General features: G+C 48.6%; 1 protein-coding gene across 2 annotated transcripts; it reads right to left on the bottom strand.

The window, feature by feature from the left end:
* Window positions 1-1005: 1005 nt before the first annotated feature.
* CCDC9B (coiled-coil domain containing 9B) lies at window positions 1006-27870 on the bottom strand. Of its 2 annotated transcripts, XM_014878879.2 has the most exons (14): window positions 27510-27870; window positions 25147-25260; window positions 24669-24773; window positions 23885-23947; window positions 23336-23494; window positions 19995-20144; window positions 14088-14162; window positions 11997-12181; window positions 10608-10669; window positions 10049-10102; window positions 9524-9629; window positions 8895-8952; window positions 7757-8569; window positions 1006-3304 (listed from the first exon to the last, which is right to left on the bottom strand). In XM_014878879.2, the coding sequence occupies exons 1-13, from the start codon at window positions 27528-27530 to the stop codon at window positions 7787-7789; spliced, it is 1935 nt and encodes a 644-aa protein (XP_014734365.2). In that variant the 5' UTR covers window positions 27531-27870; the 3' UTR covers window positions 1006-3304; window positions 7757-7786. The 2 variants fall into 2 exon arrangements, with proteins under 2 accessions (XP_014734365.2, XP_014734366.2); XM_014878880.2 differs by lacking the exon at window positions 23885-23947 and having other exon boundaries at window positions 27510-27867.

Below are 27870 nucleotides of genomic sequence, written 5' to 3'. Positions count from 1 at the left end.
CTTGCCAGTGCTGCAGAGCCTGTTGTTGCTGTACAACCTTTCCAGGGAAAGCAGCAGGCAGTGTCCTGAACTTCCCAGCAGTGCTGCACCCTGCTGCTCTCTGGGGTCTTTCATTGACTCAAAAAGCACTAATTACTGTATTATGCACTTAAAATACAAAATTGATGGCTAAGTGCCTGTGCCCTCTGCCACTTGCAACCAGTTTATCTGGAGGGAGATTGTTGTGGAAAACCAGTGAAATTTTCTGTTATTTTTATATCTAGAGACTCTGTATTGGGCTTTACTGGTTAGTTGCCTCTGTGTATGCTCCTGCTGCAGGTATTGGTCTTGTTGAGGTAGGAATGGAGAGCTACACTGCTGTCGGGATTTTGTATTATTGCCTGCTTCAGTAATTGCTTTGGAAACAAGTATCTCCAACTTTATCCAAATGTATTTTTGTCATTGGCTTGAAGGTTTTTAAATTAACTTCTTTATGCAAGAGCTGACTCACTAGTCTGTGATCAATTCTGATAGTTTTAGCTACAGAGTTGCTACGTTGAAATTGATTTGTAAATTTTTAAGGAAAAGAAGAGTGTCTAGTGGCCAGCTGATCCTTTGGTTTGAAGGAAAAAGCATTCTGACTGGGAGTGCTGCTGCTTCCCTTGTGTCTGGAAAAGCTGGAACAACTTCCACCAAATCCCTGAGCTACCAGCCACTGCTGGGAAGGAATGGGTCCTGTGCAGGCAGGCGACTCTGAACTCTGTGAGCTGCCCTTCCATTTGCTTGCAAGAAAAGTGCAGTGGTGATGAAGTGGTGGCTCTGATCCCTCAATGAAAAAGTGATCTTCATCTTCCTGGCATTGCTGCAGAGAGCTTTTGTGGTGAGGAAGCTGAGCCAGCCCAGGAGTTTAGTGCTTCCCAAAGGTATCAGTGCTGTGAACTGGAGCTGTTGCTCTAAATAGCAGAGATTACTGATTCAGTTTGGAAATCTCTACATGTGGAACTGAGAAACAGTAAGAAACAGGAGGTTTTTCCTCATTCCAACTTTTATTTCATATAAATAATCCCTCTACATCAGATTTGTCAACTTTTCAGTTTTTTCTCTCACCATAAAGAAGAAACAGCTAAGCCACAGTTGTCTGAAAAATCACAACCCAGGCACCAAACAAAGTGCATTGAGCAAAGTGTTAATGAGCAGGAAAAAATACACTTAGAACAGGCACAACCTGTCCAGTCCCATCCCTGGAGCCTGGAACAGACTCAGTCCTTCCTGGGCATTGTTACCTGCAAAGTCACTTGGAAGAAAGGAAAAAAAGGAGGGAATGGAGGACCAGTGATGGCTTTCTTTTCAGAATGGAGTCTAGGGCAGTAAGGTTCTTTTATCTCTTCAACACATTACTGGACCAGGGCAATGTAAAATTCCTGCCTGGCCATGTGTCCAACTGCTCCTGGGGCACAACAGCTCTGTGTGTTCCATTAATCATGAGGCAAGCTGGCTCCTGGGAAATGCTGGTAATGACTCAGTCTGACTGGACCAAGAGTCAGGCCAGAGACCTGATGGACAAAATAATAAATTAAAAAACTAAACAATTGCAAGCAGGTTTTTGAGCCAGTCAGATAAAGAAAATCAACCTTTAACAGTGATGGAGAAGCTCCAGGACCTGAAGCAGTTTTACAATCTTCTATTTATCTGTTCTTTTATCTTTTGGGTAAGTCCAAATAAACCCAGTCTGGGCTTTGGTGGGGTGGAGATGTTTCTACTGATAAAACACAAAAGCTGCACGCTCTGTTTCTTGATAATACCTGGTGTGATGCCAGTAAAGTCTCCTGAATTTGGCACAGGGAGGAAATTTCCAGGCTTGTGCTTCATGATAGGTGTCACGGGTCTAAGTCACGTGGAAAAACAAATGTTTGTCTGTGCAAATATTAGTTTATTAAAGCAGCATAGAGTATTTCAGTCCACACGTGCCAACCTGATCTCCAGGGCAGTCTGCCAGCCTGGTCAGCCAACATCCTGCAGGACATTCCAGGCAGACTCCACACATACCTGTCCCAGGGATGCTTACTCTGGCATCAAATTTTAGAGCAGCACTTTGAAGTGAGGGTGATGCCCGCTCTGCCCTGTCATTCAGAAGTCAGAAATTATGTTGTGTTATTCCTTGTGCCTTCTCCTTAACTGGTAGCTGTATTCCAGCTGGGTCCTAGCTTGCTGTAACTGGAAAGCCAAGCAGCTGGAATTCCTGCATGTTTGTGCTTGTAAAGCTCCTCCAGATCCTCCATTTGAAAGGTATCTTTAAGGCCAGGTCAGAAGGTCTGCAGGGCAGCTTAGAGAGGATTCCTGCTCTCTTATTCAAACACAAGGCTATGGAAGGCACAACCAGGAAGGTGAAAATGTTTGATATGAAGTCTTGGACATCCAGCTCCAGTTTGGCCTGGGTTCTGCTGCCAACTGCTTTGGGCAATGTGGTGGAGGAGGAAGATTATTGTGCTGTCCCCCTCCTTGCTGTGCTGCAGGGATGCTCAGTTACCCTTGGGAAGGGGACATGGAGTTTGCTGAGTTATGCACACACGTGGTCACCCGAGCAGCCACCTTCCTTGGCACAAAGCACTGTCCTGATGTTCTCCTCAGCCTCTAAAAGGGGAGGAGAGCTGGAGGCTCTTCAAGGGGGAGGTGCTGGGGTTGATCTGTGCTTGTCAGAAGCGCTCCATCCATCCATCCATCCATCCATCCATCCATCCATCCATTCCATCGTGCTCATGCCCCGCAGCCCCTGCCACTACCATACACCTCTGCCAACACTTCAACCACGTGCAAACCTCAAGTACAAGAGCTCTGAACACAACTTCTTCACCCACCTACTAAACTACACCCTAACACCTCACCCCTCTGCTTTGCCAGTCACCTCTTCTTTCTGTTCCAGTTGCTGGCACAGCCCCTGGCATGTGCCTCCAGCCTTTGGGGAAAAGACGGGGTGTGTGCCCAGAAACCCAAGCCATAAGTTTAAAATGAATTAGTCATTAAATAAAATAAAGTGCATCCAGTAGACATTTCCTTGGCTTGCCACGCAGCTGCAATATATGCCAAACAAATAGATAAGTGATGGTGTTTTCTCTGTAGGGTGGGAGTGTGTGCACCCTTCCCTGTCCTTTGACACACGGATAGGGAAGGGGGATGCCAGAATGTGGGTGGGGGTGGTGATGGGGACCCCACGTGTTGTGAATGGTGCTGAAGGGCACTGGGCAGGTGCTGAAAGCTGATTTCATAGAAGGTAAGAGAGTGAGGACAAGCTTGTGCTCCTCTTCTCCACCGCCTCCAGCACGTTATCCTGCGAAACAAGAGCAGAGACAGCCGCGGGATTATCAGTCTCCAGGGAACTGCTGAGCTGTAAATTAAAATGTCTGCTGAGTTCCACCCTGCCCCTCCTGCGCGGCTGGGGCTGCTTGGGAGGCACCACTGAGGCATAACCCAGATACCTGCTGCCAAATCTGACAGGAGCACTGGGGGCTCTGCAGCCCAGGGGATGAGCTGACTCCACCAGTCTGGATTAAACACTCTCAGTCCTCCTCTGGGATGGATACATCAACTTCACTCTTTCCTTATATCTCAGGAACAACAATCCTGACGTGTTCTTGTGTGTGCTGGTTTAGCACCAGGAGCACCAAGGGAAGAGGCTGATTTCATGTAGGGCTTTATGATCTATCTTTCCTAGTGAACCTGGCCTGGGTGTGCAGCACTTGTGAACCCCAAAGGCAGAGCTTTTCCTAATGAAAAACCATCCTATGAGTGGAGCCTTCTGTTCCAGAGCTGCTTCCAGCCCCAGACATGCTGATTTTAATTGGGAAAGGCAGACTTTTTATTCTTTTCTAGTTGCCAGATGCTTGGGTGCTGCTCAGAATTGCTGAGCTGGCATTTCCCTGCATCCATGTTTAAATCCGTAGATTTGCCTCTTGCTGATGCAGATTTCAGCACCCAAAGCTCCCAAGAAAGGTCAGGGAAGGGGATATTAAAAAAAGATGAAATTCTGAAAAGGCAGGAGAGGCCACAGGAAGCGTGGCTTGCATAAGAAATTTCTCAAGGAATCATCTAAAGACACAGATATTTAATAAGGAACTGCACTGAAATCAGACCCGAGGTGCTGGCACAACTGCTGCTGTGTACAGCTGAGATGAGATTGTTGTTGGAGATTTAATTTCTTCTGTCTGTGTGCAGCAGTGAGGGCTGGCTGCGTGCTGCTGCCAAGGGCTGCTCAGTGCTGTGGCAGCACACTGGGATTTAATGGGACTGGGAAGGGCCAGAAGCAGACTGTCAGTCACACTTGGTGGTCCAGATATTGTAAAGTAATCTGGTTTATGAGTCTGAGCTGACTCCAGCACGAGTTCTCCCTATTGTGGATCTATTTGATCACTGATGCTTTCAGAAGGCTCTGACTGTGTTTCAGTGCTGGGAGACAATTCCCTTTCCTGCTTTGCAGTATTATCCTTTCAATAGACACCTTCCTCCCATGCATGAGTGAGTCTTTACAGCCAAGACACTGGTGGGCTTTAAAGTCATTACTTCTCTTGGTAATTAGCCAGAATGATTAGCCTTTCTCACACTTCCCACTGTATCCTCTTTCCCATATGTAATTCCAGGGCCAGTGGAGCAGCTGTGGGCTGGCTGTGAGCTGGGGCTCAGGGCAGCAATGTCCCCATGTGCTCCCTGGGCTCTGCCAGCAGAGTGGGAATTCTGTGGTGGCAGAATTCCCTGTGTGTGTCAGTGTCACAGGAGAGGACTGTCGCAGATCACTGCTCTCTGTCTCACACCTCCCAGCCTGGCTGGCTGGGGGATGTCACTGGATGGCCTTCACAGCCAAGCCAACAGCAGGTCCGTGTGGGACCTACTGGCAGGCCCCACGGGATGGGAGGATGTGCAGAACTCCCTGAAGCTGCAGCTGAACATAGCTGATGAAGGTCTGGGATTGCAGGAACAACTATGGGATAGATGCAAGAGCAGCTGCATTCCCAGTGTTTGGAATGGCAACAGCTCACCCATCAGAGCCCTGAGTTATGTTTAGATGTGTTAAGCTCCAGTAAGTGGTCCTCAGGATTCAGCCATGGCCAGTTTCCAAGTGCTCTGACAGGTAGCCACCTTTTCCTAATTTTCCCATATTTATTCCTGGGCTTCTTCAATACGATGGTTCCTGTTCCAGCTTGGATGTTTCTTCCTCTTTGCTGGTGTTCACTATCCACATATCTGCAGAGATCACAATTCCACTGCTTTCTGCCTTCATTTTTCTCGACTAAACAACATTCCTTCAACAGCCCTGGAGCCTTCCCTGTGTGTCCTTAGTCTCTTGCACCATTCTCACAGAATCCCTGTGTTTTCCAATGTTAACACTGTCCTCTCACGTTGTGCCATCACTCCAGGGATATGGAGACAACTATGTCAAGTCCCACTCCCTGACTCTGAGTAAAAACTAAGCTCTCCACTTAGGTGGTACTCAGAGATGCTCTGGGAATTTAAAATGCCCATGGCATGATGGGCTCCAGAGGGTGGCGTGGGCTGCAGGAAGGACCAGGGAAGCCAATGCCATTCCAGGCAAGCCCTTGACCCTGCCAATCCCAAGCCAACTCCCCGAACATACCAGCAGATGGTATCTTCCTGTCTCCTGAACCTCGAGGAAGCTGGTTGCTCTTCCGAAGATCCACGGCTGTTTTGGGAAGTGCTGGTTTCTGCTTGTGCTGTTTCCTGCACCAACCTTGGGCACTGGTTTGCATCAGAGCCGACCTCTGCTGACCTCCTCCGTCCTGCAGCACTCAGGCCCTGCCTGCCCCACTCCTGTTTACGTCAGCCAGTGCTGCAAGGTCAGATCCCTGGAGCTGCTCTGGAAATCTACCCCCAGCTGCATTTTCTCTAAAGATGTTAAGATTAATTTTCTCAAGAGAATTCAGGGAAAAGCTTCTGTGGTTTTTGTGTATCGTTTACTTCTCTGGGACTTGTTGGACATTCTCCAGGGATTCCAGTCCTGCACTTCGAGTAAATATTTATTCCTTGTTATTTGAAGCAAAGGATGAAAGCCCAACCACACTCTCTGCACAGCATCTCCCACTGATTTGAAGGTGCTGGAGATTTTTAGTGCCATAAATAGACACTGGGAGGGGGAGTTGTGAAACCCACGTGGTGACTGCACAGGACTGCAGTTGTGCAGGAAGGGATGTCAGATCTGCATTTAATGTGAGTGGGACACGGGCCCCACGAGCAGGGCAGGGGGGCAGCACATCATTATCACTGAGTACAGATGTTTCCAGCTGTTACAGATACCTGCTGAGCTCTTAAGTGGACTCAGGGCCTTATTACCAAACCATGGGAATCTCCATCCCTGACATGAAAATGGACTACTTTAATTTATTGTTTCCTCTTAGTTGGTGTCTAATTAAAGTTATCCTGAGTGAGCAAAGTAGTCATTAATTCCTTCATCCTCTAATTTGGTGGGAATTTTGGTAGATTGGGTAGGCGTGGCTGGACAGTAATCTCCCACTAAGTCCATCCAGGTGTTTCATAACATTCTCCTAAATGCTGTTGGAATTAATTTCCCTCACTTGAAGGAATTTTAGTTCAAACATAGAACCAGCTCCTGCTGGTTCTTGATGTTTTGTCTTTTTGAAATCACTATGACGCTTGCACTTCTCCCTGCCTTTTATATGGATTGGATTATAGGGAAAGTCTTTGTTAGCAGCTTAGCCACTTCATCCCTAAGCTCATTTATACCTCTGGGAGGAATACTGAGCAGCACCGGGGGACACATTGCTGCGTAGGGTCTGCAGAAAAGCTGCTGGAATCCAGGAAAGGCACTTGGTGGGGGGATCTGCCTGCCTGGCTCTGAGCAGCTCATTGCCTCAAGTGCCTATGAATGGAACAGAGCCTGTTACTGTGAAGGAGAGAGGCAAGAGTATCCTGAGAGCTACTCCTATGTTAGGCAAACTGGATTGTGTTCTGAAAACGCTCATCTCTGTTTAGTGTGATGTCCTGCTCTGTGGGACACTGCCTGGAAAAAAAAAAAACCTTGCAAAGAGCCCCTACCCTATCTCCTTTCCCCTTCCTCCTAATTTCTACCTTAACTTTGTGCTTGTCATCCTTTGTTCCTTCTCCTGGCTTTGCATTTGCCTTGATGGAAGAAAATTGTTTGTGTAAAACACTGCTCCATAACTGGCTCTGTTCTTCCTCCCTTCTGTTTGGTTCATGGGCCTTTGCACCAGGGGTCATCTTACCCTGTGTATTTATACACTGCCCAGCACGTTAGTGTTACCATCTGTAATTCAAAGGGTAGCACTTACAGACCTTACTGGGAAGAGAATCCCACATACAATCAACCCTCTCCCAAGCTCTGCCCACGGGACAGGCCCCTGTGGCTTTACAAGTGTTTTGGGGAAGGACCACACTGACCTCAAGTTGTGATCACCCCAGAGACAGAAATAAACTCATCCCATTGAGGTTATTCCTCCCATCCTTTCTAAGGTCATAGTTTCCCAGGAATAGATCAGTATGTGCCCTAACTAATGTGTGTCATCAACCAACTTCAGCAGCCCAGTTTTCTGTTTAAATTTTTCTGTCTGACTTTCCATTTCTTCCCCGCCCACTCCAGGACAGGCCTTTGGGATCTAGAGATTTAATTACCTTAGAGATCCACAGCACTGCTAATGAACATTTCTGAACAGTTATCTGCTATGATGCCATTGTACCACAGAAAATGGAGCTGTGGCCCTGTACTATGGCTGAGAGCAATAATGAGATGACTCACCTTATGTCTCAGGCAAGCCAGTGCAATCTGCTAGTTGTGAGTGTTTCCACTGTCCTTGTCCTTGCAGTCCTCAGGCTGGTCCCCTTCCTCAGACTGGGATTTTGCCGTGTCCTGCTCAGGCACAACAGTCTTGTCAGAGCTGGCTTTCCCTGGGGGTGAAGGCTCGTGGTGTTCAGTGCCTTCAGCATCTTCACTTCCTTTCAGTGCAAGTGCCTGTCCCTCAAGAGCAGTGGTTTGGGTCACTTCTTCCCCTCCTTTGCTCACCAGCTGTCCTTGATCTGCTTCCAGTCTGTCTCCTGCTGCTGTGTCGAGCTTTCCTCCATGGCTGTTGGAAGAGTTCTCAGAGGACTCCTGTTCCGAAGCTGGCTGCATCTCCAATCCAGCTCCATCTCCATTTGCTCCCACAGGCAGTGACAAGGTCTCCTCGCTGCCAGGCCTGCTGCCTTGCACAGTGCTCTGAAGGCTGCTCTGTGAAGCAGTGCTGTCAGTGCCCTCCTTCTCCTGGGAGATGTCAGCAGTGCCAGGCTTCCCATTGGCATCTTCCCCAACACTTTCCTTGCTTGGCTTGGGCCCTGGCTCTGAGTCCCTGGTGCTGGCCACAGACACCTCTGTGCTGCAGCCCCTCTCTCCCCTCTGCTCCTCCTTCTGGCCATTCTGGGCAGGCTGGACCTTCCCACTTCGCAGCCGCTGTGAGGAGGAGGCTCCGTGATCCTGGAGGCTTGGCTGTTTCCCCTTTTCCTCCAGCTCAGCTGTGCAGTTCTCTTCCACCCCCTCGTCACCTTTGCTCTTCCGCCTGTCTGCACCAAGGTTCCTCTGAGAAACAAAGGAAGTATTAATTTCAGCTGATTAAAATACCAGTATATTGTATTTCTTGTCTGGGATGGTTCTGAAAACCTGAGGGAAAAGGATGAAGGTAGAGAAGTGTTCAGGGACCAGAACAGGTGAGGAGGTTGTGTTGACAGAAGATCAGTGTAAGCAGTGAAGCTGCTGTCACACCAGGCCATGTGAGGAGTGTTAGTGATGAGTACAGTTACCCAAAACAGAGGTCTCTCAGCTCTGAAATGGATTAGATTCCAATTTTCCTGATAGTACACGTGTTGAGAAGACTCAGCTGCCAGCCTGCAACTCAGGAACTCACCTGGCCATCAAGGTCATCCTTCAGAAGAGACATGTCCTCACCTTCTTTTGCATCCCATCTGTCAAGAAAAAGCAATCAGAATTTAGGCCTTGAAGATCTTATAAAGCCAGTGTCCCTTGCCTGACACGCAGTTGGGATTCCTCCTAGGGCCGTGTATTCCTTGTCTGAGCCCTTGTTCAGTCCTATCCAAAGACATTCACTTGAGACCATTAAATCTTAATGAACTGGTTGTTGTAATTCTAATTGTAATGAACACATAAACTCCAATTGCAAGAACAGATAGCTGAGTCAGACTAAGAAGATGGAGTTTGCTTGTACTGATGCCTGCCACAGTCTGGTCCTGCTTGCCTGACAGTGCCCAAGTGTCCCAGGTCTCAACAACAGCAGACATAGAGGCAGATACTGAAGGCTAAAATTACTTTGAAGTAGCTTGGAAGTCAGAGAGACTATTTACAAAGGCCTGCAGTGATGGGACAAGGGCCAATGGCTTCCCACTGACAGAGGGCAGTGTTAGGTGGGATATACTTCCATATGAGGATGGTGAGGCCCTGGCACAGGTTGCCTCTTCATAATTAGGCAGGGAGTGAGATGTGGACATGCACACCATGGCAGTGCTGCCAGCTCCTCACCTTCTGGCTCTGCCTGTCAGTCTGTCCTTCCCCTTGGCTCGGCTGCTCACAGCAGGCACTGCTTTCGGACCAGGGTCACTCACATTCACTCCATGATGTCCTCCACCTAGAAAACAGGTTGGAAATGCCATGCAAAAGCAGGCAGAAGCAGCTGATGGACCACTGAACAGGCCAACACCTTTGTATCCTTGGAAAGGACCTCTGAGGTGGGAAGCCTTTGAAGCTGTGTGCATACTGCACGTATATTTTCTAAAGTAATAAAGACAAATCAAGAATTTAGGGTGTTTCTTGTGTGTTTTTTTTATTCCAAATTCCAATTCTAATTTTGAATTTTATTCCTTGGATACAGTCTTGTGCTGTTCTTTGAAGACCTCTCCTCTGCACTCAGCTATGAGAGTACCCATGTGGTGTGCTCAAAAAGACTCTCCAAATCTGCAAGTGTCTGGAGAGAACTCTCTCCCTGAGGGATATCAGAGGTGCTGGCATTTACTGGGGTGACATAACATAATCCTGTGATTTACTCACCTCTCCCGTCTGCAGGAAAGGACCTGTGCTGGAATTTCCTCGCATTCCTTCCCCCTGCAAGGACACAAGAAAGACGCACCAAAGTGAGTAAGGGTCTGTAATGGACAGGCAGCAAAAAACCTGATGTTCAAATAGGGTGTCATGAGGGAAAGCTTTGTTTTGCCAGTCCATCTACTGAGAAACAGGAGTCAGGATGGACTTATGCTAGTAAAGAAGCCAGCATGTGCCACAGGGATCAGAGATGATGTGCTCTGGAATAGGATTGCCTCTTAAACGAGTGTGCGGGAAAGGAGGCAGGGCTGAGCCTCCACACTGTGTTGTACCAGGTTACAGAAGCCACTGCTCTCCCTGGGAAGGTCCAAAGCTCTGGCACCCAACTGCTCAAATCCCATCCCCCGAGCCCTCTGCCCAGCAGGGAGGGCTGAGCCCCCAGCTCAAAGGCATTTGCCCAGGAAAGCAGAGCTTCACAGCTGACAGCCACGGCAGCTGCTGCGGCACTGGGATGCGCACGATCAGCGTTCACTAGCGCCAGCACAGAGTCTAGGTGTCCCTTGCCAACCTTTCTTATTGCTGGGATTATCCAAGGCTGGCTCCCCATCCTTAACAAAGTCCTCTTCAAACCTGCAGGTTAAAAACAGGCATTGTCAGACCTGACCATCCTCCCCCAGTGTGCAAAGCGTGGGCAGGAGCCCTTGGCACAACGCAAGCTCCAGCCTTTGGCCCTTCTGCACCTGCCCACAGGCAAACCTGTGCAGGTTTCTCAGCAGCAGCTGAAGCTGCACGTGCTAACTGAGGTTGTGAGGTAGTTCTACCTGAAAGAAGAACTTCTAAAACCTTTACATCACTACCCATATGTATATATTAAATTTTATGAGCATCCTATAGATGTAGTGTAGCTGTACTACACTCAGCTTCCAAACACAATCTGAAGTAGCTTCAGGACTTGTCATCTAAAATCAGAGCATTTGGTTGGCTTCTAGTCCTGCTTGTTTTATATTATGTCTTTTCTCTTAAAAATGGATTTTTGGAAAAACAGTAGGGCTCAGGACTGTCTTGACATCAACACTCAGCACCCGCTTAAGTCAATTCACCCCTAATTATTGGGGTCTCAGTGACTGAAAATTGATGTATTTGGTTCCAATCCTCAGCCAAAGGATTGTCCCACCTACCTGTCCTGTACAATCTGGTCTATCAGCAAACCTTTGTAACAGTACTTAACTCCACACCCTACCAGAAGCTTATCCTGATACAGGTGCCAAGTCATCCTTCAAAGCTCTCTAGTTGGTGTGACCCAGCTGAACCAGCACAGTCAGAGGGACAGTGATTAAGGCAGGGACGTGTCCAGCCCCATTCCCAGCTGTCCCACATCGCTGTTCTCAGCATTGTCCCTGTATGACACAGGTGCCTTTTGAAGTGACTCCTATGCCCTGCAGTGCCTGAACAGGCTCAGTTTATGGGGTGGGGAGAATTTAGGCAGTGGGCTAAATTCTTGGGCTCTCCTGTGCTTGAAAAGCACAAGCAAGTGAGGGCAGTGATAGAATCTGTGGACTAGCAATGCAAGTTCATCCATCTATGTTTCTGGAAGAGCACCTGTACCCTCCTGCCATTGGATTTGTTCATGTGGAAATGAAGAGGATCCTCCAGATGCAGACTGAGCCTTGGTTCATGCTCTCTTCCTTCCTACAGTCCATATCCTGGTTAGACCTAAGGCGGGCAATCTTTGTCAGCACATGGTATTCCCTCTCAGGAGAGCTCATATCAGGAAGAAAACATGAGAATCTCTCTGATAACAGATCCCACTTATGAGCATGGTCTGGGGAGGAAGAGGCAGCAGCGTGGATTTGATCAGGCACGTGGCATCATGGGATTGATAAGCATCTGCACAAGATCCCACCACTGGCTTTAGGCCTGCTGCAGGCAAAGCACCCTGGGACAGGAAAGGACCTACATGTGCTCTGACTTCTCCACATCCCAAGCCCGTCGCCACTCGCCCTTGGCATTCTTGTGCCGTGCCAGGCGCTCCAGGTCGATCTGGTCTCGCTCCCTCTTCCAGCGGATGTACTCCGAGCGCTCCCGACCAGACATGGGGAAACTCAGGTCTCCAGGGCTCTTCTGGACTGGCTTCCCACCATCCTGGTGGAGGGGAAAGAGCTTCTGGTTAATAAAGCTGTCTGAAACAGCTGCATTCAGGGTACTTTGTATGTCACCACCACAAATGCTCAGGAATATTTGAAAACAACTTGGGACAAGGTCAGCTCCTTTCTGTGAAATAATGTGTGCACAAAGGAGTCTGCTCTACCCAAAGCCTAAATACACTGTGGCTGTTTGGCTCTACAGAAGGGAAAACTGGGGAACCTTTCCTAAGGTTTACCTTTGTTTACTTAGAGTCAGTTCCTGGAGTGCTTGCAATATCTCTCAACAGGGTTTGAATGATGAGTCCCCCAACCTGAAGACTTTGGGATACATAAATCAAAATTATGCCTCTGAAATCCTTCACAGTGAGAAGGCAGGGAAGGAAGCCAGCCTTCTGTGACCACCAGGCATCCATGGGAGTCCACAGTCACAGAGCTGGGGTCAACCCTGTGCCCAAGAGCAGCATTCCCAGAGCAAAGGGGCTCTTTACCTTCACTACTGTCAGACTCTTGGTTTATTGCTCCTCATGACAGACTGGTTAAGGGCTGACACTGCTCAAAAATTTAAAGCTTAATGGAAAGACAGTTCAGAGCTGATGGAGCATGTGGAGGGGAAGTAGCCCAGCTGTCAGGTTAATGGATGAGGTGGAAGCAGGAGCTGTGGTGTGTTGTCAAGCAACAGTGTGTAGGGAATAGCTTAGTGCAGAGCTGAGTCCTGAGGTGCTAATTACCAGCGGGTAATTCATCACCTCATACACGTGTCCTTCCACGCCAGCCACCCTCACACCTTCCCCAAAGAGGAATTAACTCCTCAGCCTTGCACTGCGGGTTAGAGAAGCAGCAGGAAGAAGGCACTGAAAGCCCTGTTACCAAGGTGACCCAGCAGCGTGGGCAGGAGCTGGGGTGGCACCAATTGCTCCTCCATTCCTCAGCTGGCAGGAGCTGGGGACCTGGCACCGTGTCCCCAAGGAGGGAGAGATGAAGTCCACAGAAATGCTAGGCACAGCAGGACAAGCACTGTCCCTTGGCTGGGGCACGGCCTGGGAATGCTCCCCACTGCTTCCAGCCCCATGGTAAGGCACAGTGGGTCCTGTCAGGATGGATCCTGATGCATCCATAAAGCCAAAAGCGAGGGAAGGACTGAGGCTGATGCCTGTGCTCTCTTGTGGGGAGAGGCAGAAATGGCTGGGGGCCCACAGAGCAGGTGGAGCAGGTCCCTCACCTCAATTACAGTGTAGCTGAGGTTAGCTGGACCACAGGCTATTGTGCTCCCCCTTCCTGTTCTGGGGGGCTCAGCTGGAATTAGTGTCTAAGAGCCCATCTGTGTCCTCCTAATGAATCACACTGAGGTGGGGTTATTCTATTTGTGCTCCATTAATTAAAGCATCTGCAGGCTCGAGGGAGCCAGCATGTCTCCAGGCTTTGCATTAAACAGTCAGTGGGAAGGCCTGTGCTTTAATTTACCTCCATCCTACTCAGCTCCTGCTGAAATGAGGATCTGTAGCTAATACAGCCTGAGCTTTTCAATGCACAAGGAAACGGTTTTGGGAGAGGAACCAGCCGAAGCTGTGCTGCCACAGGGGTGAACATGTTACCCTTCCTAACATCCCTATGGCTGTGTGAAGGGCTTGAGCAGCCACGACAAGGCGTGGAGGCAGGTCCCTGTCACCTTTCCAGTGCTGCTTGCTCCAGGTGTATCAGCTGCTCAGCAAAGCTTTGGATGATGAGAGCAATGAACAGTGGGAGCCATGTCAGAGCACAATGCTGCTTCACATAATTACAGGATGGTTTGGGTATGAAGAGACCTCAAAGATCATCTTCCTTTAGGACTATGGTAGGGAGGCACATTCTACTGGTTTCCTCTTCCAAGACAAGGGTCACCACAAAGGGACCTGGGTCCTACTCACCTTCCGGCTGTGCTCAGTTTCTGGGCCTCTGTCACTGTCTGATCTCCTCTTCTCTGCTGTTCTCCGCTCTTCTCCCTCCAAGAGAACGGACACAGGAATTATTTCAAGGATTAAACAAGGCTTCCTGGCAGGGGAATCAGGACCTGAACCTATGCTGACCAGGACATGTAAGAACTTCTCAGAAAAGATCAGCAAAAGAGGAAGGATTGTTTCTGGGGTCCCAAATCAAACTGATGCCGAAAAAAAAGAAGTCAGAAAGCAAGGGGTGTATGAGAAAAGCATTCTCACAGCTCTCTCCTTCTCCCAGGCTGGAAGCAGAGTGGTGTCCTGCATGGTCCTGTTTCTTTCCAAGGCAGACCAAGTTTCAGGTACCTTTATAGATTTGGGCCATTTTAGGATTTCACTGTACAAGATCTGGGACCTATCTGAGGTGCAGCTACAACCCAGCATGGAGAAACCAGGAGTGATTTTACTCCCTGGCAAACATAGCATCCTTCTACCAGGGTCCATCCCTGCTCCCATGGTGTTTACCCATGCTGCCATGGTACCAGATTGGCAAGCTCTGCTCTGGTTTTGATATTACCTCGCCTGGAAGGAGGTGACAATCAGCATCTGTTTCTTAGTGAGCTATAGGCACCAAACATGGGCCAAGCCAGGGGTTCTCTGCCCCACATGGAATGAATAATAGACACAGAGCCATGTCAGAGGCCAGGGTGGGATTGCAGTGGGTCTGAACAAAATAGTCTGCAGAGCATAAAGATCCTTTAGGAAAGGCTTTTTGCCTGCTTGGACAGCTACAGGGCTGGGCCTGTGGGGGGCTGAGCTTGTCCTGCTGCCATTTTGCAGTGCCAAGCAGAACTGAAACACAAAGAGGAACGTGGCAGCACAAACTGCCAGCTCAGCCCTTCCAGAAAGCGGCAGCGTAGCAAGGTCCAGCCCAGGCTGGAAACAGGACTTCTATTCCATGCATTCACCAGACACAGCTTTAGTTTTACAGGGAAACTTGGGATATCAGTCTTGATACCTGCAGCTCTGCCCAGTCTCCTAAGGCAACTCATGTTGCTGCAGCTTGTTCTCATGTACCGCATGGAATCACGCAGGGAATGAGCTGGGGACACATTTTTTGGAGGATTGCTCACACATGCTAAGTCTGAGGCAGGTGGGAAGTGAGGCAATACAGCTCATGGACTGTCATTGCACTTGGTGCATGACAGCTTCACTGGTCTGACTGGTAACTCCAGTACAGATGGACGTTTGCTCAAACAGATCCTTGGAAATAACAAGGTAAATGTTAGCTATACTGTCCTGGGATTTCTCAGCAAAGATTTGGGAAAAATGCAGAGGGGTGTGTGCTCTGAGAAGCTGCCCCTCACCATATCCTACCTGTTGCCAAAGAGGATATGGTGAAAAATAACACTGGGGATTTATGTTGCTGTGAAAACTTATACAACCAAAAAAATGCTCCCTCTGGACACAAAGTCACCTGCTCTGGCAGCCCTATTTGAAGAACCCTGTAGTGAGAGATTGAATGAGTCTCTGCAGTCCCAAACTCAGCATTTACAGAGAGATTAAACAGCAGAAATCTGGAAACTTTGCTCTCCCAGAGCCTTGCATCCCAGTGGTTGTCCCATTTGGAATGCTCGCTCATCAGTGCCCACCACAAACTGAAAAACATGGGTCACAGAGACACTGCACAAGCCTCCATCCTTTTACACCCTCACTGCAAGCCAGCTGCCTTTTGCCTTAGTCTGCTTCTATTTTTGCTTCTCAGAGGGCACTGTGGAAAATGGAGAAGACCACAAAAATGTAGTTCTTTTGTGTCAGGACAGCAGGTCTGAGCTGTGCAGAGAACAGTCAGCTTGGCTCTTGCACTGGCTCAGGAGCATAATTCCCCGTTGTCCTGCTGCCCCAGTACTGCTGCTCCTGTTACCACACATCCAGGCCAAGAGGGAGCAAAACATGTTTTTCTTTTCTTTCTTCCTCTCTGTCTCCAAAATTAAGAAAAATGACATGGACATTATCATTCCTAGTGTAACTGTTCCTGCAAAACAGGAGGACACAAAAGCTTGAAGCAGTCAAGGAAGATTATGATTGTTTATCCTGAGCTTTCTGCCAAGATTTCTCAGTTTCTCAGTCCAGAATGGCCCAGGGTGGGGCCCGGGGTGGGGCAGAGCCTGCTCCCAACCAGCCCTGGGATCCCAAATGCCTCCTGCCACTGGATCTTTCTGACTTTCTAGCACACGTGTTCCTAGCTAATGTCACTGTGCAGTGGTGACAATACTGATGCCATTATCCAGCCAAGCACTGGCTTGTACCAGCAGTTCTCCAGAAGCTTTGACAGGCTTCCGCATCTCTGGACTAGTTCCATACCTTCTTTTTAAAAAAATAAGGACTATCAGATGAGTTAAACAAACCTTTTGGTACCCGCTTCTCCAGGCATGTTTCAGCACCACAACTGGCATTTCTTCTTGAAGAAATGAGGAGATTTTTGTAGGAGCTTAAAGCTGTTTTTCTAGTGTTCAGATTCCCCACTGGGCAGGATTTTTGAAACTAGTACATGAGAGGATTTTTTTTATAACTCTTTTGAAAAATCTTCCTCCTTAATTGTGCTGCCTGAAGGGAACTAAAGACTTTTCAGTCACCCTCTCTGCCTATTTTTCCCTCCCATCTGCAATGTAAAAGCAAGTGTTTCTCCTGCCACAGGTTTGGTTACTCTCCCCTGCAAGCACCAAGTCCAACTCTTCTGTGTTAGTCACTAAAAGCAGCTTTTGTGTCTCTTGATTACAGTAATTTCTGATACACCATCCTGGGCAACTCTGTTAATAAAAGGACAATTTAAAAGCCCTGAAGCTCTATCAACTGCCCATTTAAAAGATGATTTGTAACCTGTTAATTAACCATTGTGCTCCACTGGTCCTGAGCTGCTGGCTCCCAGCTCTAATGTACTAATGAGCCTGAAACACTGCCAAAGCATGGAGTGGCTTTTTAGGGCTAAAACTGAAGGATTGTCTCCAGCCCTACATGCAGGAGAGTCCTGAGGCAGGTTTAGGGGAAGCCAGGCAGAGATGGGTCCTAGATGTGGCACTTCCAAGCCAGCAGCAGCACTGGAGGTCGTGAAGCTGCACCAGTAGAGCAATGGGCTCTGCAAGGAGACAGGATAATTTGGTCCCTTCAGCCCTGTGGGCTAACAGAGAGTGAAAGAGTCTTTCTACTTTATGGCACCGGGGCTGTCTCAGAAAAGGAGATCATGAATGAAAGCCTCTTTTTTCCCTTGCATTTCCTCTTTGGCAGCTCCTGCCCCAGCTGTGCTGCAGTCTGGGAGACAGCGTGGGGTTAGCCAGAAGCACCACGGGCAGCAAAAATGGGAGTCGTTTACTTCTTTGGGTTTTTGTTTTGTTTTGATTTGTTTTGTTTGTTAGGCTTTTTTTTCCTTTATTGAATTTTATCATGAATAAAAATAGAGAAAATGTGTGGTAACAAGGACACACATCAAATACTTTAATAGGATAAATTTGACAAGCGCACAGAGGAGGAAGCAAATTTAACAGCAGTCAGGCTACTGGAGAGGAAATGATGGATGTGATTCTTTCTCCTAGGCCTTTGTGGGAACCCCAAAAGAGCAGGGAACCAGTTGGGGCACGAGGTAAAAAGGCCCAAAGGATGAACCATGCTGGGGTTAATGAGAGACTGAAAGTTAATCCTTGAATCGGGGGTCCCAGCTCAGGTCCTAACACACAGCTACCCAGCCAACACCACTGACACCCCACCAGGCTCTCCAGCAGCTGATTGATTTAGGGATGAAAATGAAGTTTCTCTTTTAACAACTGATTAAAGGATAGAAAAGAAAAAGTGGCAAGAAAATGGTGGTTTCTATGGCAGAAGATTAGCAGGAGTGTGCCACTGGAACATGTGCTGCTCGACATGCTCATAAATGGTCTGGAAAAGGAGCTGAAGAGAGGGATGACAGTTTGCTGATGATATTAAATCATCCAGGGCAAAGAATGTAATTTGCCCGGAAAGAGCTGCGAAAGATCTCTTGACAGTGAATGCCTGCATCATAAAATTACAGCTGAAATTCAATATCAGTAATACAAAATAACTCACACAGAGAAAAATGTCCCTTCTTGTATACACACACAGAGTAATGAGTCCTGAGCTATGATTAACAGTCAGGAACGAAATGTTGGTGTTACTGTGACTAGTTCTCTGAAAATGTTAGCTCAATTATTTAGAAACAAAAAAAAAAGCAAAGAAAATGCAAACTTGTTGGGAGAAGAATAGAGAACAAGCCAGAACATTGTTATGTCACTGAGTACATCCTGGAGAGCCCACAGCTGGAATACATGCAGTTCTGGTCTGCTTGTACTGAAAGAATATGGTAAAAATAACAAAAGCACAAATGGGGACAATGAGAATGATCAGAAATAAAGAACAGTCCTCAGTAGACAAATCGAAATAGGGACAATCTCTTAAGTTACATGAGATAGCTGAAGGGAGACGTGAAACAGGTCGATAAAATCATTTGTGCTTTGGGAAGTGACCAGGAAATGATCTATTCACTACTTCCCCTGATGCAGGAACATCAAATGGAGCTGTCAGGGAACAACATTGAACCAGTCTCAGATTCTAGGCTTCGATGATTCTGTGGCTTTAGCCAGTGCAGCTTTAGCCTGCCTTCATACACACTCTGAATCCAGATGCTTTGAGGCCAGTATGAGAAAGGCATTGCCAAAACCACATATATGGATGCTCAGCCTCAAATTTCATATTCCATAATGAAAGCAGATGAGAGATGACCTTCGAGGGCAGTCCATACATTTAAAAGAGGGCAGAGGATCTAAAGCCAACATCCAGGCACTCCTCCTGCTGCTCCCTCCTAGTACAGCCCTTGTGACCTCAGAGACAAATGTTTAAACAGCCCCAGCAGAGAGCAGAAGACACTTGCCTAGCACATTACAGAAGTACATTTGACAACCTTAAGGGCAGGAACAGCACAGTCAGGTCATTCCCATTACATCCAGGAGTGTTGGTGATGCCTAGATTGAAGAAGACTGTCTGTCATGGGGACTTCTGGGGTTACCAGTGGCTCAACAACGCAGCTCCTTTGAGGTTTATGGCATCCAAAACGCTGCTTGGCAGCCACAAGAAAGGAGCACCTGGGCTGTTGGAGCCTAGGTAAGCCCGGGGGAGGAGGAGAAGCTGAAGATGAGCGTGGGTAGTAGCAGCAAATGGTTGGCACTATCCCAGAGAGGGGCTACAGATGTCTCCCAGCATTCCTGGGTGCATTTGGTAGCTACTCCAAGTGTTGTTTTCCTACACAGCCTTTGCTGACCTTGTTTGCTGCAGGCATTCTTCCTTATCTGTGAAAACTCACAAAGAGGAAAATAGCACATGCCTCTGTGTGTGTAAAGAGAAAGGTATTTGTAAAGAAGTATTTGAAGTATGTTTCAAAGATTAACAAAGCTCAGCCAGCTCACTCAGCAGGTGATGGCTGGGCACAGCAGGATGTGGTTCAGAGGCAGATATTGCCCAGCTCTGTTAACGTTTAAGTCATGCAGTGAGTCAGGAGGACACTGCTCCTGTCCCAGTCTGCCGTGTAGCTCCAAAGAGGAGCTGGTAAGAGAGGAGGTGAGATTCGTGCCCCATATCTGACAGTGCTTTCATCAATCCTTCCAAAGCAGCATCTCTTTATGAACCCAGTGTGTTTAGGAGGCTTCTAGCTTTAGCTAGATCACAGGGGAGAGAAAAGATGGTGCCTTTCTTCTTTCACAGGGATGGAAGGCAGAGATACGGCTACAAGCTGCACTAACACAGTGTCTCCCAGCATCCTGTGGCTGGGCCCTCCTCATGCCAGCAGAAGTGGATGCCATGGATAGGTTACAGGCCAGTCACTAGCACAGTACTTACCTTTTCCTTGTTATCCATGGTGATGGCAATCTGCATCCTCCTTCCCCTCCGGAAAGCCACCAAATGATCCATCTCCTCCTCGCTCAGGTCCGGCACTCGGCCCGGACCAGGGAAGCTCTCGGAGCGTTTCTCACTGACGATCCTCTTGCCCTGGAAGGCACAGGCTGAGGTAAGGACACCTCCATTAGCCCTCCTAGGAGAGTGGCCATCCCAAACTGCAAAGGATTTTGGGCTGGCAGAACAGAAAATGAGCTGAACAGTCAGTCCCCTTGGCTTAGAAAGTCGCCACCCCACCCTAAGGGATCTGTGATATTACAGAGGTGTGTTTAGCTGAGCACAACATCGGCATGGTGGGATTTACCCTGCTCAGATAATCTGCAGCATGAACACTGAGGGATGGTTTTATTTTAAGCTTGTGTCTGTGTCTTTGAAACAAATGTGAGGTTGTCCTCTCCCCACACAACACATCCCAATAAAATGTGAGGCTATCTTCAGCATAAGCCTAGAAGATGGAAGAGAAGGGGAACAGTTTGGTTGTCTCTCTCCAGCCTAGTCCATATAGCAGTTAATCCCCTGAAATGTATGAGCACTTGATAATTTATCATTTCATATTCAGTGTGTTCATATTTCTGGAATTATTTATTCAGAAGTGGAATACTTAAGAAAACTGATATATAAACCCCTTGAGCAAGGGCAGTTTACCCCTCTCAGATATTATCTACAGCCATCTGTATCAGTGTCATGACTTCACTACATGGATTTACATCTGGCTCTTATTTTGTTAATGATCTTTGTTGCTGGCTGATGTCCTGCCAGTGCCCTCAGCCATCAATTCCACAAAATAAGCACATCCTTTGTACAAAAAGACATACTTTTTCTCATTTAAAAGTATCATCTTTCAGGTCAGTCATGTGCCTTTTTATTTTTGCCTTACAAGGAAATGAGAGACTTAAGTAATCTCCATTGTTATCTCTGATCTTTTTATTTTCTCTTCATCCCTATGAAGTCTGTTCAACTTCACCAGAGATGAAGGAAGCTCAGCAGCTTCCCTCTCTAAAGGATAGTGCATTTTACTCTGTTTTCCACCTTGGGCTTTCGCATTTACTGGAGTCTTGATTTAAAAGATACTCAAAATCTCCAAGGAAACTTCAGGGAAACTTGGGAACTCTTTGTTGCTACGAAATTGTTTTTAAAAACAAAAAGCACACCCAGACCTCTGATTTGTAGGGAAGACTTGCAATCAGGGCCTTTGTCAGGACATGTGATACCAAGAATTCTCACATTAACCTCATTTTCCCTTGGCTCTGCCACGAGTGCAGATGTTAGCGTGGAGGGAGCCTTGCTGTGCACAGCCTCCGTCAGCATGACCTTTTCTATGGCTTCTCAGTCATCGAGCTTCCTAGCACATGATAAATGTTTTAGGAGACACTGGAGTATTTCCAGCAGCAGAACCTCAGTCTCTTGTTTATTCATCTTTTACATCTGTGTGATTTTGCTGTTTCAGCAGATAGTCCTTGAGTCAGCCTGATGCAGGGGAGAGGAGTGGTCCCTGCTCTGCCTGTCCTGTCAGCCCCAGATGAACAGACACAGTGAGAACCTTGTTACATATTCCCTTGGGGATTTCTAGCTCTGCTTTCGGGCTCAGTAATTCTAGGCCGTACAGTTGAGGTTAGAGCCTGAACTGGAGACTGGCCTGACTCTGCCCTACCCAGAGCACTGATATGAGGTGTCTGGGATTCTACTTAACATAATTTTTTATTAAGAAAGTAAGCCCAGAGATGGTTTAGAAAGTAACATCAAGCTATTAATCCACAAGTTGTACATCAAGCATTTATTCATCTTAAGCCAACAGCTGTTCCCTAGAGCTCTTCAGTGTTTAGGTGTTGATGGCTCATCTTTTAGACACATAATAGGGTCACAGATACCTCTTGCCTGGGAGGTCTGGCACTGGGAGGATATTTGAAGGTGACTTCATCACTTGCTGTCTGAGAAAGTCCCCCATGAGACCCAACACAAAGAAGCTTGTGCCCAAACACCTCGAGCACAACAGAAGCCTCAAAGAGCATCACTGGATTACAGGGAGGTGACACCATCCCTGGGCCACTGGATGTTAAAAGACACAGTGTGAAGGCTGATGTGTGGGCAAAACCTTTAAACCCTGCATTTATTAAGCAGATGGCAAGGAAAACTCAGAGGAAATACAGGAAACAGCTATTTAACAGAGCTGTGGTAGCTAGACACATCCAGGCTGAGAAACCACCAGATTTTCTGTGTAATACCCTTTGTCCTCTCTACCGCTCCTCTCCTTTCTTCCCTCCCTCCTTCTCCATTTTGCTTCTGGCTAAGCTGCCTCGCCTGAAGGCACATTCTGCTCAATGTGTCTGCTGACATGTGTCTTCTTTCCTTGTTTCCTATTTTAACAGTCTGGGTGATCTCCCAGCCTGCTTCTCCCACATTGGGAAATCCTGGTCCTTGGTGCCCTAGCTCCCAGAGTGAGAGATGTCATATGAGGAGAGCATCCATGCAGAGCCAGCAGGGACAGAGAGCAGGGTCACAGGCACAGTGCCTGGCAAAGCCAACTCCTCCCCTCCACTGGGCTTGTCCTGGGTCATTCCCAGGACTCTGGGACTCTGGCACCAGCTTTTTAGCTTAGTCAGAACTACACCACTCCCTTACAGAGACACTGTAAGGTGAGATCTGCCCATCTCATGTCTGAGGCATGCCCTAGATTGCAGAGGCAGTGTTAAAAATACTCATCCGAGGTGTGCCAGGAAAAAGAACAGGGGAACAAAGGAAACCCCTGATCTGTCCAGTTTGTGCAACTTTCCAGCTGGCTTTCCTCTGGGGCGTCTTGCTTGACTGTGATTTAGCTTATTGAGGATTGGATGTCAGTGGTTTTCTGCACAGAGGAGGAGCTCTGGTGCTCGGACCTTGCAGTGGTAACAGGAAGGATGGTGGTGCCTCATTCAGTCACACCAGTGTCACCAAGCAAGTCCCTCTTTCCAGGCACAGCAACACAGTTAACACCAGAGTGGCCCAGGAGGGCAATAAGATGACTGATCCCTCAGAAAGGGAACTGGCTACACATGGGTGAGTGGAGAGTGTTGCTGGGGGGTTAGCAAGGCCAGAGAGCTGATTCCTGGGAATCAGATATAGAGAGGGAAGCATGTGGTAGCTCTGAGGTTGTCTGAAGAACTGTGAAATGAGAGGAAACAAACAGTAAGGGAACTATTCCCCTTGGATATGGCACACTGGACAGAAAGCTCAAGTGAGAGGCAGAACAGAAGCCCCTTTGTAAATGAAGAGTCTGCAGTGTAAGAGTAATCCTCTTCCCTACCCACCTTTGCTTTGTTGTCCATGGTAACAGCCAGTTGCATCCTCTTCCCCATCCTGAATGTGAACATATGATCCGCTTCCTCCTCCTCTTCCTCACTGCCCATGCCGAACCCAGGGCTTGTAGGACAGGGGCTTCCCCATTTCTCACTCACGACCCTTTTGTCCTGGAAAAGGAACCATTTCCATTAGCAAATCCAGGCCCCTGACTCAGGGATGTGATTCCCTTCCCCAAACACACTTGCACACAAGCAGGGAGGCAGCTACAGAACAGACAGCCCTTGCCCCCAGGAAGTTCTCCGTGCCCGGCACACTGCCGTGACATTCCTGGGGAACAAGGGGCTTCTTGTCTGCTCAGCAGCAAAACTCACAAAGACAGCAGGGCTGAAAAATCCTTTGCACTTACAAATCTGACATTTCAGACTAAAATGCCAGAGTTATGGGAAAGAAATGTCATCCTCATCTCTTTCTGCAGCACACTGAGTTAGCTTGGGAAAGCCTAAGTCCTGCTGGAGGTGGCCTTGGAAGCCAAGTGGATGGCTGAGGGTGGTGCTCACCATCGAGAGGGCTGGGCTATCTTGTCCATAGTGTTCAGTCTGGGTAATTGCATCTTTCAGGTCCTGTATGAGAGAAAAATGTGTGCAGCAGCGCACCCTGAGAGAGGCGAGGGCCGTGGCCAGGGTGGGAACAACGCACTGGCCTGGATCCAACAACCTGGAGTGCTGAAAGCTGGGGGGGCTGGCTCAGCAGGCTCTGCATGAGCTCTGGCAGAGGAGTTCAACAAGGGGTTAAGGCAGGACTGGCTTCCCAAGCCCCACACTGCCAGGATGGGTGGACAGAGCTTATCAGATTTGGTCCAGTTAGGAAGGAAACCTGGGACTCACAGCCTCTGGCCCAGGGCCACTTGCTTTGCTCACTCCCAAAGCCCAAGGAGTTTAGACAAACCATAAGTTTTCCCAGCCTATGGCATTCTCAGAGGCACTCTTGATGCCTCCAGTGACACACACACACACACACCTAATACCCTCTGCCTACATATTTGCAGTGATGCTAACACTTGGGACCAAGGCCGAGTGTGCCTGTTTGCACACCCAGTCATCTGCCAGTTAGCTCCTTGTGTGTGGGTAGAGGTGCCTGGGCATGGCTGGAAACCTATGTGCAGCACTTAAAATCACTCTGATCACACACCTCTGCAGAATTTACCCATGCTTTTCAGGGCTTAGGATCTATTTCCTGTGCTTGAAAGAACTTTGTTGTGGATGGTCTCTCTCAGAAATGCCACTTTGCAGCAGCAGGACTGGAGTGAGAGCTGTTCCGTGGTGAAGGAGAGGCATCACTTACATTGTGAGCTTTGGTGATGGTAATAGTGAGTCCATCCTGCTTGGGCCTCCTGGAGGTAACAGCCATTCCCTCCTGTTCCGCTCGCTTTTTGTCCTCTTCTATTTCCTGAAACACAGATATCCCCCTTACCACAAGCCTGTATCTGGATGCTGTTCATTTTCCTGTTTAGTTCTGCTAAACAGACCCACCTCTACCTCCAAGAGGGACCAACTTGTGTCCCAGTTATGGGATGCAGACAGGGGAAGGTGGAGTGGGTGAGGAGATGCTGTAGTAGTGAGGCAAGTTCTCCAAAGAAACTCAAGAATTGTAGTTAAAGGCTAAGCTAAAGGCAGAGTTCTGCCCACCTGCTCTGAGTGTTTCCAATGTAAACATGGTATCTATATAATATAGTCATTCTGACTGTGCTGACAATCTTCCTTAGACTGTGAGCTGAGGACTGCAAACCAGAGATGGGGAAGGTAAGGACCTGCAGACTCACCTGGTACCTTCGTATCAGCGCTTCGTTCTTTTTCCGCAAAGCCAAGATTTTCTTATCAAGTTCAACATCTTTCTGCTCTTTCTTCCGTAACACGGCATCATCCACAGCAGCATCCTGGAAACATAATGAGCAAAGCTCTTCTCAGTCATCATACCAACGGGATGAAACCTGTTCCTTCTGTCTGAACAGGGTGGGAAGTGAAAGAATCTTTCCTCACCACTTCTCCCTGACTTTTTCCTGACAGAATTGACCTTTCCTTCTCTTACAATTTTTGTTCAGCAATAAGGTAGTTTGAGCAAAGCACTGCTGCCCCACTTCGATGGTTGTCAGTGGGCTACAGAGTTAACACCCTGCTAATCTGTATGCAGTGCAGGACCCTCACCTTTGCATGTTTTTGGGCATGGAGGAGGTGTGCTGGGTGTCAGACATCAGTGAGGGAAAGGCAGCAGAACCTGCTCATGGTGCAGACCGCAGCTCCTGCACCAGCCTATCTCCACTGGCATCCCCAGGGAGGGATATCTGATCTAACAGCCCCTGCCAAGGGCTGCTCCACCAGGACACGAGGACACAGGCACACATCTGTGTCCAGGTGGGACAACAGGAACATTTAAACCGCCTCCACACATTCTTCTGCTGGACAATGGGATTTTGTCAAGATCTGTGGGAAAACAAATGGCTTTTCCACGGCCATCCATCATCAGGTATACGACAGGTGAGCAGATTGCCTTTGTGGGTGGATACAGTTCCATGGGCATTTTGCAAGGCTGATTAAAGCCAAATTCGGTGTTTACCTGGACAGAAGCTGTTCTGGGAGCACTAAATTGGCAGGTTTGCTGTTTACCGAGCTCTGGGGTGTTGGCTGCTGAGGGTGGGATCAAAGTGGTGCATGCCCTCAAACACACCCTTTTCATCTTTAGATTCTTTTGACGGAGAACTGGCAGAGCTGCCGGCTTAAGAAAAATTTAAAAATTCCTGCAGAGGTTGTATTAGTGCTCTTCTCTTTTCAAAGCAAAAAAAAAATGGAAAAGGCCTGTCAGGCTGTTCTCCCTCTGCTCATTTGTCAGCATTTTGTCTACGCTGCAAGACGGCTGGTGCCGGGGGGAGGGGGTCCTTCCACTTCCAGCTGGAAAGAAGTCACTGAAAGGAAAGTTTGCTGGTGTTCAGCACTTCTCCTCCCCTTTATTAACGAAGCCATTAAGGTGTTTCTCTCTGAGCAACCTGTTTCAGCAAATGCTGGGAGCTGTGGGCGAGAGGTGGTCATTCTCCCGCACACCCAGGCCCTGCGGCCAAAGCGCTGGGCAGCGTGTGGAGCCCACGCTCAGCTCCCAGGGGCTCACCCATTGTACACTTCAGCCCAGTCAGCGTTTGCTCGTCAGCTGCCTCCCCGAGCCAGCCGATAACAGGGGGCCGTGCCCTCTCCTCCCTTTCTGGAACGAACCCGCTGCCCCAGCCCGTGCTGAAGCTGATGCTCAGGATGGAAAGTGGCTCCACCGTGCCCTCCCCAGAGTAAAGCTCTTCCGGGGACCCAAGGTGCCCGTATGTCACCGCGACAGAGAGTTATAAATGGCTTTGGCAGAACAAACGTGCGATGGCTTTGAATCAGCAATCAGCCGAACCCAAAAAGCAGGACATTGCCACGGAATGAGAGGCCTCATTCTATTGCAAATTAAAATGTCACAAAAGGAGAAAATGGAAAGCTATCGGCTTCAGGCTTCAGTTAAATGACGACATCTCGATGTGTCACAGCCCTCCTCCTAAGTGGCACACACACTGGCTACGCAGCTCCTTGGGGTCTCGAGGGACACCTCGCTCCTGACTGTCTCTGCGTGCAGTGTTTTCTCACACACTTCTATGATCGCCTGCTTCTGCAGCGAGACCTCAGAGACAGCAGGGTTGGCAAAGTGTGAAAGGCGGGAGGTGGGGGGAGGGAAAGGGGACAGCAGCGGCCCGTACTAACGCTCTTCTGCGTAAGCAAATGTATCCGCTCTTTTTAAGAAATATCCTCTTCCTTGACAGCTGCAGCTGAAGCCCTCACCAGCATAGGCACCATCCAGCACTGCCTGCGTTTCTGTTTGTTATCTGCCTCCCGGGAGGCACCTTGTCCTGAGCCAGCCACCGCAACCTACCCCGGGGAGGGATGTAAACCTCGGCACCCAAAATGCTCCCCCCCAGCAGCCCTCCCCGCGGTGCGGTACGCTCGTTTGCTCCCCGTGCCTGCTGGCAGCCAGGCGAGGCAAGAAAACAAAGCGACAGCCACCGAAAGGCCACCCTGAAAGAAGCGAGTGCAAGTCCTTGCGTGGCCTTTTGGGGTGAGGGACCCCAGCGCCCCCGCCCCTCCCGGGCCCCGCGCAGGCAGCACTCACAGCTCGGTGCATGTTGGACATCGGCGGCGGAGCCCGGCGGATTCCAGAGCAGAGCTAAAAGAGGAGAGCCATCAGACGGCCTTTCTCAGCACTGGTTGCACAGCATACAAGATCATGTTTTGATTACAAAAGCCTCGTCTGGGCTCCCAGCCAAGAGCACTGGCTGCCTAATATACCAAGCACAGACAGGGTTTGGAGTGCCTGTGTCCTCCTCTCCAATCTCACTCTCTTTTTAAAAGAAACACTCCCCCTTTTCCCCCCTCCTGACTCCTTTTAACTTCCTGATGCCACAAACCCTCGTTCAAAGTGGGAAAAGCCGGCTGAACAATGACGGATGGATCAGGCAAACAGCTTGGCTTCG

The sequence above is a fragment of the Sturnus vulgaris genome, chromosome 18 (assembly GCF_052056855.1).
Source record: "Sturnus vulgaris isolate bStuVul1 chromosome 18, bStuVul1.hap1, whole genome shotgun sequence".
NCBI lineage: Eukaryota > Metazoa > Chordata > Aves > Passeriformes > Sturnidae > Sturnus > Sturnus vulgaris.
Note: the sequence above shows the minus strand (reverse complement) of the source record. Positions and strands in the feature narration are given on the sequence as shown.